At 32.1% G+C, this 13,046-nt stretch overlaps 1 protein-coding gene across 1 annotated transcript in view; it reads right to left on the reverse strand.

Annotated features, from left to right (window-relative positions):
• Positions 1-3,352: 3,352 nt before the first annotated feature.
• The window catches only part of LOC135840079 (uncharacterized), a 42,603-nt gene continuing 32,909 nt past the window's right edge, over positions 3,353-13,046 (reverse strand). Inside the window, exons 3-4 of the mRNA XM_065356416.1 lie at positions 7,667-7,906; positions 3,353-4,186 (exon numbers count right to left, since the gene is read on the reverse strand). Coding sequence (XP_065212488.1) covers positions 4,010-4,186; positions 7,667-7,906 — 417 coding nt within the window. The 3' untranslated portion in view covers positions 3,353-4,009. The remainder of the gene's footprint in view (positions 4,187-7,666; positions 7,907-13,046) is intronic.

The raw sequence follows: 13,046 nt of genomic DNA on the forward strand, positions 1-13,046 counted from the left end.
GTACAAATTTTCCAAATTCTTTGCGTCGCTTCGCTCAAGCCGGATCTCTTTTCAAAAGTAAAAATAAAGTCCTCGCATTAAAAAAACTCTCGTTTTTAGGCATCTCAAAATAACAATTTGCAAAAGCTCTCGCCCTCGCTTCGCTCGGGCAAATGGTTTCTTGTTTTGAAATAAACAAATTTCGCATGATATGAGGCCTCTAAACCCAAAAAAATTAATAAAAATTTTCATTAGTCATATGAATGTTATATCAATTAGTGAAATTGATATTTTTCTTTTACATCAAAGGACAAATTTTCAGTCCACGCCACCTTCCTCTCAATTCTCAAAAACCTAAAAATAGCTTCTGCTTTAGGAATGGGGCCCAGCATGATATTCGCCCCGGCACTCGGCATTTTCGTACCCATTATACCCCCCCCCTCCCCAGAAAATTTGGAGCGCGACGCCTCTGCATTAAGTACTGACCCCCTGGTGAGCTTACTTATCTTGTGCCGAGTTTGTATATGCCCAATTTTCTATACCTCGCCGTTCCTGATCTACTGATTTTGACATTCAATACAAATTTTAGTCCTCTAAATCATAGCACTTTTATGAGGAGTGGATCACAAAAATTACAATTTCCTAATTTTTATCATATTCAAACCCTTTATTTTACTTATACCCCAAAATTGAGTCAAGATTTTTTCAGTTAGGTAAATACATAGGTAATACTTACAGAGTTTGATGAAATTCTTCAAAAAATTTCAAAAAATCTCGTATAGGTCTATTGATCTTAAACAAATAATTTTTGTACCGAACAAAAAGGAATCCGAAGAGGACCTCAAAAATTATACTCCACCAAATATTTTTTAATTTTTGGCAAATTTTTAAAAATACAAATTTGGGCTAAAAATGGGGGGAAAATCAAAATTTTGCCAAATTGACCAAGAAAGCTGGAACTTGATTCGTACCTATTTTCGATCTTCTAAGGTGAGCGATAGTTTCAATCCGTTTTGAAGCCTCCAAGGAATTTGGAATTTTCCACTTCTCATTTTCAAAATCTTTTTGTTCCGATTCAAATCCAAAATTGTACCCACTGTACTGATTATTTCTGAAAAAACAAAAAAAAAATTTTTTTAAATAATAATAAAATCATTATTTGCGAGAGCGGAAACAAAAAAAGCTGAAATTTGGTTTGTACTTACCTTATTTTTGACTTCGTTTCAAACTGTCTTGGAGCCTGCCCCGTATTTTGATTTTTTTAAAAAATAAAATAATATTCACTAGAGAAAATTTTGGATTTAATCTGGCACAAAAAGATTTCGAAAATATGTAGGTACCCAAATTGATCAGAAGGGTCACCGAGATGGAAAATTTGAGTTTATATGTACCTGCTAGAGGCTCCAAAATGATTCGAAACTAGGTACATCTCCGCCTCTCCGGTCGGCGGAAGAGGTCGAAAATAGGATACAAATCAAATTTCATCGGTTTATGCCGATTAGATCAAATTTTGATTTTTTTTTCATAACAAAAGAATAAATTGCAAGTTTTAAAAATTCGCTAAAAATCGAAAAATGAATTTCAAAATTTTAAATTATGATGGGTATTGGTCTTGAAATCATTTCCTATACCTACATTCAATGTGTAAATGTCTAAACTTTTTTAATCTGTATGTAGCGAGTAGTGTTCTTAACCTGTTTAATTTTGTTTCCAAGTTTTAATAACTTACTCTATAAAAATTTGGAACCACGGTTCTTTTAAAAAGTTGACATTATTCAGTTTTGTAGCTATTTCATCTTTCACTGTTTTTCCATCTTCTAATTCATGGGTGAAGAAAATTGCATTTCTGAAATTTTCTTTGGATTCATTTCAACATCACAGCATTTTACTTTAAAGTAGTCGTACCTACGCTATAGTTTAATATTTCACGTACTTACCTAATTAAAAAAGTATTTAACGACAACCTGATCAGATGACAAATTCAATAAATTCGAATAATAAAAATTAAATTAAATTAAGCCTACCTACTCTTTTAATAATAATGGAATTTAAATTTTGAGTAAAAAAATGACAATAGTTTTCAATTTAAAAATTCCTCGTATTTTAAATACATAGGTACGAGTACATTTAGAATGATTACGATAAAATCAGTAATACTCGATTTTACGTATAAGTAGGTATTATCTACAAATCATACTACCGCAATATAATCAGATCTAATTGCCTTTTTTGAAGAACAATTTAGTAAGCACACTCAATAACCTTTATAAAATGATAATTTGTCAGACGCGCGTTGGTAACATGAATTGAAAATTACATGCTTACGTACATCGTATTACACCTTGTTATTACCATTTATGGAATTATTCCATCAACGATATCGTAATAGTTGCCTATTCATCGCGCTCGCAATACTTTTTTGGTCACGAGTATGCAGCCGAAATATCATGCGTAGCATAAGAGTTGCCTATCGACATAGCCGTTGATAATTAAGTAGGTACCTACGGTGAATTGTAATCCACGTCCTACAGAATTCATACTCGAGGTACAATATATTTTCAATTTTCGAATATCATTTCACGTCTGAATTACTTACAGTTTGTGCTTTTACAAGAGGCGATTTACTCGATTTATTTCACTACATAGGTATACCTATACTTAGTCTATGAAATACTATTGGTGTGGTTTTCCATTACTCGATACTTGAGCAAAATTTTTTATACAGTAATGAAATTTACCTTAAATATTCATTCGGATACCTACAATGTTCTTGAAGGGCTTAAAAGTAGGTACCTATACTTGAATTTGCACAAGTTTTCGATTTTTTACTCGAATAAATTATAATCTCTCAGACGAACTGTTTTCTCTTTGATTGCCTGTATTTTGTACATATTAGTATATTCTACGCTTTGCAATGAAACTACGAACAAAAGATCTTACGTTAGTTTTACTCGTATTTACTTCATAGAATAAGGTCATCGATATCTTCTTGCTTTTCATCTTATTGGGTACATACCTTTTCAGTCTACTTGAATGGAAATTAAAATAAATACAAAATGTTTAGGAATGCTCACGTAAGATTATTTTGTTTTTCAAATAATTTGCTTATCCGAATCAGTATTTCGTACTTTTCCATTCCATTTATTCGACACGTTGAAAATGAGTACCTACCTAACTCATTTAATTATCGAACAAAAATATTTTGATGCAATCAATTTCAATAAATGTTTCTCGAAATGAAGTAGGTAGGTACATAGCTACATGTATAGTATATGCAAGTAGGAGTAGGATAATTATTAGCACTGAGATGGAAATTGTAATACGTTCCTCGTATTTTATTTTGGTAAAAAAAAAAAAAAACGAACCAGTAGAATAGCGATAAGTAAGATTTATTTTCATATGAAAAATCCTATTCAAAATGACTTTTTCTTCACAATTTGAATACGCTTTATTCATTATTCTTTTTTTTTATAAATACATAAATTTAAAAATACTATGTTGCAATTATCATAATATTTTTCAAAAATGCAGAGCCAATAGGCAAAGGTAATAGGTACTAAATGGGTACCTTCAATAATGATAGGTATGATAAAGGTACTTGTTACACGTGTGTGTATGCTCTGTCAACCATGATAAGCTTAAAATACACTGCGTGTGACAGTTATGGTCAATGGTCAGCCTTCTGAATAACAAGTGTATAAAAAATGATATAAAAAATATAGCTGAAAAAATACAAGTAATTGAGACATTATAATACCTGACGACATTCTCATAATATTTTTATGAATTGACATGACCATACATATTAAAATCGAACAAAAAAATTCTATACACAGGCTACGTACAACATTACAAAAGAAAAAAAACGCTTCAGGAAAAAACTTACGACATTAATTATTAAATATTACAGACTTTAAACAGGTATATCTACTTTAGAAAAATAATAAAGAAATATACACATACATAAAATATTTAAATTTAAAATAAATACTACGTATCACGCATTCATTGATACTCGAGAGCAAAAATTTTATGCTGACTTATTTGATTGTTGATTTATATAATGATGAATGTACTTCTTTTGTAAATTTGCTGGATAATCTTGGTACTTTTGCAATAATTTCGATAAAATTTTATCGTTCTTATCGTATTTGCTTTTGAAAGCTTGATATCTTTCCGGCTTCGGTACAGGTATTTGCATTGGCACCTGTAAAATCAACATTTTATGCGAGTTAAAAAAAAATTGTAATAAAAATCACATGCGCAAACTAAATGGAAAATTTTTTACCAAACACACATAGAATGGGCTTTTAATAAATGCCTGTACGGGCATAGCCGACAAAAACGTTCAAAAATTATGTATTCTTAAAGAAGAAAGCTAAAATGTACAAATTTTCAATGAAGCGTCAATAAAACGTCATGTTTTCCCGTTACAGCTATCCGAACTACATCGCGATAGGGTAAACGTTTCCATTTCTTTCATTTTTTTACAACACTTATTGAATAATAATCTTTTGAAATGGCATTTAATCAAAAATTCAACACTATTCGCTCTGCCTATCAAATTTTTTTATTGCGTTATAACGAATGTAGCAATAAACCTGGTAAAGATATTCAATTTATTACTCGCAGAAAAAGATACCTATGTATATCTTGAAACAAAAGATTTCATTTACAAAAGTGTATTTCACGAATTCACGACACAGAAATAAACCTAGTGCGAGTAAAAATATCACTGTGATGATGAAGCATTTTTTTTTTTTTTTTTTTTTTTAGGTAACGTATGTTGAAAAAATAACTGTAGACGTTCAAATTGTAGTTCACTGAAACGATTATGTTGAAAAGGAATTGAAAGAGAGAATGAAATTGACATTCTTGATGCAACTTTTTTTGTGTCATGAAATTTTGCAACTGAAAAACGGTCATTAATTTTACGAATTTTACAAGTGAAGTACTCCTACTATATCTACTGTTTGGGATTCATTCCTTTCTAACCTGAAAAGAATTGTCCCTTTAATTTGGCTTACAGGTAACATCTTCATTCATGTATACCTAAGAAGCTCCACATTTGAAAAATGTCTGATTAAGTGATTATGAAACAAATCTTTCCTATAAATCCAACGAAGACCTGTGTCAAAACTAGGGTGTTTTCTATGGTACTTTGAATATTTACGAAAAATCAAGGAAGTACATGAATACGTATTTTCATGCTCATTACCAGTTACCACTAGTTGATGATCTGTCAAGTTGAGACTCGGAGTACAACGTAATTAATTAATTTCGTAAAATAACAGTGCCACCGAGAGCTAAAATGTGAGCAGGAGCAAAAAAATTAGAGCCTTCTCACAGTTTTTCATACTCCCTTCCTTCTCTAAAGCAAGTTTGTTTTTTTTTTCGAAAAATGAGGTCGAAAATGACTTACTTAATGAGTTATTTACAAAACTGAATTTTTCCACAAGCTTTCCCCAGTGAAGAAGCCCTCCTTCCTCGCCAAAAATTTATACCTAATATCGTTTTCAAAAAGCAAAAAAACACACACACACCACAGAGTTAATGGAGAAAAAAGTTTATTCCGAAAAAATTTTTTTGAAAAGAAGTTTTTACAAATGAGAAATTGTTATTTTTGAAAGCGTCAAGAAAAAATTTTGTTTTGCGACCAATAATTCTTGGAGACAGATTTTTTCTCTTGTAGAGGAATTTTTTTTCGAGAAAACTTTTCACAGGCGACTTTTTTAAAAGCAAAGTTTTTAGTAGCTTTTGTTCCATGAAGTTTCCATTTATTCCTTCAAAAAATTAAGATTTCAGTTTATCTTCAAAAATTAGGATTGTGTGCATTTTTTGCTCAAAAATGAAATTTTAATATTTGTTTAATTAAAAATAAAGGCATGCATTCTCTTTTCAAAATGAAATTTGCATTTTCTCTCCAAAAATGAATTTAGTACTCTCTTCAAAACGAAATGAAGTTCTCATCTCCTGTTTAAAAGTGAATATTTTCTCTTCTAAAAATAATGTTCACAATTTTTTTTTCAAACGTGCACTCTCTGGAAAACGCGGCCCGGGTTCGGGGAAAATCGCCCCACTTGCCCACTTCCCTTATCCGTGGCACTGTAAAACAACAAAAATCATGAAGTACGTAATAATAAAAGAAAAAAGTGGTGAAGAAATTTCAGAGTAGGTAGAGAGAGAGACCGGCCTGTGAAACAGGCTCTGTGGCTTTTAGAGTCTTTGAAGAGACCTCTCAGAGCCTTTTGAGAAAAAAGATCCCAGTAGCAAAAAATGGGAGTACTTCACTTCGATCAAGAATCGAGGAGCCGGGGGTGGGGGATCTGTTTTTGGAAAAGCGTACCCATCACAATAATTTCGACTTTATTTTTCGATCTGACATGGTCATATGTGTTTTAGAACGCATGGTGTTATTTTTTGTACTTAATCCAGCAAAGAAAAATGTTTGCCATAGCATAACAGCATGTGCTCTATGAGCATTTGAGTACCTTTAGAAGGCGCTTTTTATTCAAGTGTTCACATTTCACTCCAAGTTGTAGTTTTTTCAGGATGATTACTTAGGGTCATTCCACGTCAATTGGACCAAGAAGTGGTACGGGTTCGGCGATTTTTTTGAAATTTTTCCTGTGGAAAGACCTTCGAAAAAGATTCAAAAATGAACGATTTTTTATTTTTTTGTTGTGAGTGTAATTTTCATCAACTTTATCATGAAATACGTCAGAAAGAGGTCAAAATAAGACAACTGAATAAATTTAAACTTTTTTTGATGGTTGAAATTGAAAATTGAATTTTTTCGAATTTTGATTTTTTTGCGAGGAGTTAATTTTTCCGAGTGAAAGAGTTTTTTCAACTTTTTCAACAGATACGTAAAAATAGGGGTCATATGGGTCAACTTCACCTATCAAAACTTTTTTTCATGTTTTAAATCAAGAAATCGCATTTTTTCGCAAATTTTAAATTTTTTCAAAACCAACTTTACAACATGTTACCATCCCAATTTTTTAACATGTTGTTCAGCATGAAACGTTTTCCATAATATATTTTTTTCAAAATTTTTGAGAGTCGGAACGATATGAAAACTACGTTTCGAAACTTTTTGAGCTAATTTTTTTTACGAAAAAAAGTGACAACACTGATTTTTATGATATCACCAAAAAGCCTTTCAAAACCCCTAACTATGGGAAAATGTTCCATTTTGGTAGGTATCGCGGTTATCGAGTAACCTTCTGCTAAAATGGATGATATTTTAGGTTCACTGAAAACTTTGACACCCCCTGGCTGCCTTTAAAAATGAGCTAGAGGGCTACGATTTGCGCCATTGGTCGTCCCTTCGGAAGGTCTTTCCACAGGAAAAATTTCAAAAAAGTCGCCGAACCCCCTACCACTTCTTGGTCCAATTGACGTGGAATGACCCCTTAGTTAAATGGTTCGATGAAGTAGCTTCTTGGGCGGTGTGGGATAATAGGGCGAGTTTTGAAGAAGGTCCAAATCCCATTATCGTATGTTTGAATAAAGATAAATAAGTAGCCTAAGCCTAAGCCTAAAATAGGTAAGCGGAGAAATTTAGAAAAATGCAACTTGCATTCACTTTTTATCTTATAAAATACGAGTGAAACTCGCAAGTTTTTCTTTCTCTCTTTAAATTGGTTTCTTTCTTCTAAAAACCATATATACTCGTACTTACATAAACTATCGCATGTGGCGATAAATATTGAATGTAATTAAACGTTACAGGAACATAGGATGGATCCAATGGCGGTGGTTCCGGATTATCTTGCGTATACTCGTGTACTGGCGCTGGTGATCTGCGATTTGATGGCACTACGTATGCTGGCCGAGGAGATGGTTCGGCTGGCTCTATTGGCGTTAATTTTCCCGTCGGGACCATTATACCATATGTTACTGGTAATAACACGCATATACACTGTAACATAGACAAACAAATAGCATATAGATACAGATAGGTATACGATCATTAATCGCAATTCCGCGTACCATTGATTGTTGCGCATTCATCGTGTGTCCGCGTCGATATATCTAATCAACGGGTTTGATTTTCAAACAACGATGAATTACACGTAATTTCAAACCTATCTAATTTCTTATTTTGAAATTACCAGCTTATACGTATGTTATTCTCTAATTAGTTATCATTACGAAAATCGTTGCAAGGCATATATAGGTAGATGGAATAAAAGTGCAATGCTCGATGGTATGTACCTGCAGCTAGGGACTAGGTTGTAGGTGGTAAAGGTACGTATATTACGAGTACCTACCTACAAATGATGAAGTTGAGCTCAGAAACACGAATTATTAAATAGAAGGAAAAAAATGTAGGTACCTAACCTTTTCTCTTCATTGAATCCCATACGAGTGTACGACCACACAACGTATGCAGCGAACCTTGCAACTCATCATTAATTTTGTAACAACCTTAAACACCTATTAATCAGCAGCCTATACATGTATAACGATAACTTACTAATTTATACAAAAATTCAATTATATAGGTTAGACAGGCAGATAGTATACGTGCTCGACGCAGCGCATCTCCCCAACCAGTTAGGGTATACATTTTTTTGCATATAAAAATCCTCGTTTCGGACGAATAGCGTGATAATTCCCATCGTATAGCCATCATAAGGTATATGTGCAGATATCAATGACATGTTTACACTTTAAGCGTTATTATGCATTAATTAATAACGCAACTACGCCGAAAATTATTAATATTTTTGCGTTAAAAACTGTTCTTAACGTACTAACGACCACTGAGACATACGATAATCAGACGGATAATTATACCGGTGTAATTACTTTGAAGACCTTTGGATATAACAACTGGTTATGTAACATACGTACGTATATCATCTCTACGCGTTCTCGTAGTAATCACGGTGAAGAGGCAAACGGAGGGGACTTTGAAATTTTAACGTATTTGTGTCAAGTTCGTTTCACTTCCTTTTCACGATGCGATGCGTTTTATGCAACTTTGTGTACACGAAAATATCATTTAACTGACATTACCGTTTGTTAAAAAGATAACTGCCCTATCCGCGCATTAATTTACATTTTTTTCCTAATGCTTGCATATAAGTAGGTATACTGGCTATGTGTACCTAAACCTATGTAGGTACGTTTGAAATCGTATTCAACTTGCAGTGAAAAATTATTCAATAAGATTTTGCACGCCGCGCTGCGGAACCTAATCGGTGAGATAACACGTGGTTCAATGAGTCAAATGTCAAGACACTTCATTTATACCGGGTGTGCTGACCAGTGTCTAAACTGTCCACTCAATTCAAATATATCCTCGAGCACTGTATTCTTTTAGCTTTCTTATGAGGATCATGAAAAAAGGAAAGCATAAAATGAGTAAACACATGGAAAAAATATTGCAAGCTTCCTTTCGAAAGAAAAAAATCCAAATCATGCAAATAGGTAGGTATTTGAGACGTTCTCTTCAATCATCGATGAGCTTAAACTTGGTCAAAGCACCAAAAAAAAAAAAAAGAGTTGTGACGTTTGTTATTTTTTTGAGAGCACTGATTCAGATTATTGTTTTTAGGGTATGATCATTCAGTGTCCCTACATGAGCTCTTCGATTTTAAATATGCATTTGAGATTGAAAAGTTGTTAACATGCGATGTGACTGGGCTGAAATCATCTGTGGTGTGATTTGTTAATCCTCTCTAATTCAAGATCACTGAGTAGGTACATATAATATTTTTAGATTCATCCTCTCAGCCTCCTTCTGTCAGCTATTTTTTTCAAAATGAGATATAGGGAAACACTTGAAGGTCAAATTTACAAAAATAAAATGAACAGATAGCCATTCATACTCAGGGTGTTGAATTAATCAAAATCTACATGCCACAAATGCCACACCACAATTTCCTGATTTTTTATCTTTTTCCAAAATTGAGGATGCCTGAAAAAGAATTTCAAAATTAATCTAACAATTCAATGACGATGATCTTCTCGAGTATTTACAAGGTGCATAACTGTTTATCCATTTGAAAATATTTGCTCAATACCAATCCGAATAACTCATCTCAACGATATTACGTTATTCTAGGAAAAAATTCATCAACCAAGGTAATAATTTGATGTTCCGTTTTCCCCTTTTTTTCGACTACGTAGGCGGATAATGTTGGCGAATGAACTGAAAACTAGTTGCACTACAAATCTAATCTAATGATATGAAAAGAACAATATCCAATAATACTGATTATGATTACCCATTTAATATGTATATTGTATATCTACTTCGTTGATCGATTATCTATCGATATACCTAAATAAGAAAATCACCGATTACATTATTTGCGATCATGGTGATGAATAATACAGCTAACGTAACTAACACAAGTAATTACGAGATCATTTCTTTTGACGTTGCCTCACTAATGGGCACTCTGTGCTAAAATTCATCGCATTCAGCTCATCTGTAGGTCCTTTCTTATATTTTAGCATCTCGATAAGTTCAGATTTGATGATGATAGAAAGTCTTTTTTTTTTGCAATAGACGCCATACTTTTTAATACTGACACTGACTGGTATCGATGATGTTTGATCTACCTTCATTCCATGTAAGTACACTCTACAAGGTGTTTCAAAAACCATACAAAACTCAAAGTTTGCGAAAATTTGAAAAAAAAAATATGTTTGTTCTCGTCAACCAACTGGAAATGTACGTCAATAATACTTAATTATGGAAAAAGGCATTTTTTAAAATAAAAATATTCATAATGATCAAAAATAGTATACCTATCCTCACTACTGATAACACAGGTCTATTTTTTCTATTGCATAAAACAAAGATTTTTTTCTTGAAGACAAGGTGGAAGTGGATATACATGTATAAGTACCTAACCTACCTACTTAGAAAACGCCTTGAGTTGAGTATTTTAGCATCCCAAGCAAATGCATTCTTTGCCTTTTATTTCCATTCTCACATCTAAATTGAGGATGAAATTTAATAGAATCATTATACCCAAATTGCAAGTAAGTACCGTACCTGAAGCATTTTTACTGCTCCTCAAATTTCGAAAAATGTTTCCAATGTATGATAAAAAGAAAACCTGAGCCTTCATGCTTCCATAGTGCTAGTTTGAGGAGGTCAATAACTTGCCAACTTGAAACACCTATTCTAAATTGTTCCTATCCAAGAACTTCGATTATTGCACCACCGGTATCTGATCACGTACAACAAAAAATATTTTGTAATATGTAGGTACTCGTATCACCGGCAGAATAACTAATTTAGCATGTGATCACAAACATAGGTAGGTATCTCTACCTACATATTATCAAACGATGAAATTATTCATGCTGATACCGAAGATACCTGCCTTACCTGTACTAAAAGTTACAAATCAAACACTTCTGTTAAAAGTTGGTACATATTCCACTGCGTAAATGATGAATGGACCATACTGCGACGATGTTGTACAAAAAACTTAAATAGCTATGGTATGGTGATAAGTAAGTTATTGTCTCATTAAGATAACAAGTCCTCATTAACGTCATCGTGGGTAACGATTCATCAACTCAAATCTTTTACCATGTCATAAAAACTGTAACATTGTACGTTGGAGTTTAAAAGGAGTAAAACAGAAGCGACGAGACAGTTATTAAAAAATCTTACTGGACGAATTTTTGACAATTTTCTAACCGCATCGAATGAGGTTAGCGACTGAAATGAGTTTACTACCAATGCTCGCAATTACGAATACAAGTACCAATACCAAAGAGTGTACCTAAGTCATAAGTCTGCTTGTGAGTAAGTACTTCTACTTACTTAAGTGCCTACCAATGCGTATTTTTGAAAAGTTGCCAAATCAAATTAATGATACTCACTTCGTTTTCATTTTTTTTATATTTTTTATTTTAATGAAGAAGTGAGTCGGTATAACGCTTTTTATGCATTTATATTTCTCAAATGAACTTCAGTAGCGTGCTTCCTGAAAATTATTTTTCTCTAATAATGAGCAAAAAATGACAAATTTGGAGAAATTTCGTATATTTTTTGTATTCTAATGATAACAAGCGGGTTTATAGAAAAAAAAAACTATTCCACTTTGAAATTTTTTCTGATACACGATGCTTGAGCTTATTACTCATAGCAATTACTGTTCTCTTAATACGTCGCGAAGAAACGAGATACTTTTCAAAAAATAATAATAAGTAGGTATGAAAATTTCATACTCGAGCTACAATTATTTATAGTCAATGTAGGCTCAATAAATTACCCATACATACTGTTTCCGTTTAAAATAAAATGCACCAGTGAGTGAAAAAAACCACATACAAGTACATACTTACATAGGTATTTATTGTTAGCAATTTATTTTACATGTTTTTACGAATTAGGTAGATATTAAAGGAAATAGTACAGCATGAAGTTAATAATAAAAGTTATGGTATTGGTATTTTTGGGTATTTTCAGAGAAAACGGATCATCGATTTTTCAAATGTATCCTACCTACATCAAAAACATACCTATACTTGAAAAAGTTATCAGGAGTTCTGGAGAACACAACTTTCTTAAAAGCAATTTGCATCAATTATTTTCTGTACTTAGTCACTTACTTACAATATATGTATCTATCTACTCTTTACCCTTGTTCTGTATCTACTTATAATAATTTTTACATTAGTAAATAATCCTTTCTTGAAATATTTTTCAAAATTTTTACAATCAATTTTTTGAGTTTTCTTTCATTTTTTTTTTTTTTTTTTTTTTTTTTTTGGAAATGACAAGGATTTTAAAATATTTTTACTCACATCAAATACTATATTTTATTCATAACGCGAACTTTATCATTTTTCTGCACTTACCTAAAATATTTTTCTAGTCAGATTTTTTACACATATTTTTCAATTTTTTTGATAGTTTTTTTCTATTCATTTTTTTAAAATTCATTAATGTCTGTTTAAAATATGAAAGATTGTCTCTATTTCTTGGAATTTCAACATACTTAATAGGGATCATTCAGTACATACATATATAACGTACAATTTTTTTTGTGTTTCATTTGTTTCAAATAAGACAACTTTTT

Source organism: Planococcus citri, chromosome 3 (genome assembly GCF_950023065.1).
Source record: "Planococcus citri chromosome 3, ihPlaCitr1.1, whole genome shotgun sequence".
NCBI classification, from domain to species: Eukaryota; Metazoa; Arthropoda; class Insecta; order Hemiptera; family Pseudococcidae; genus Planococcus; species Planococcus citri.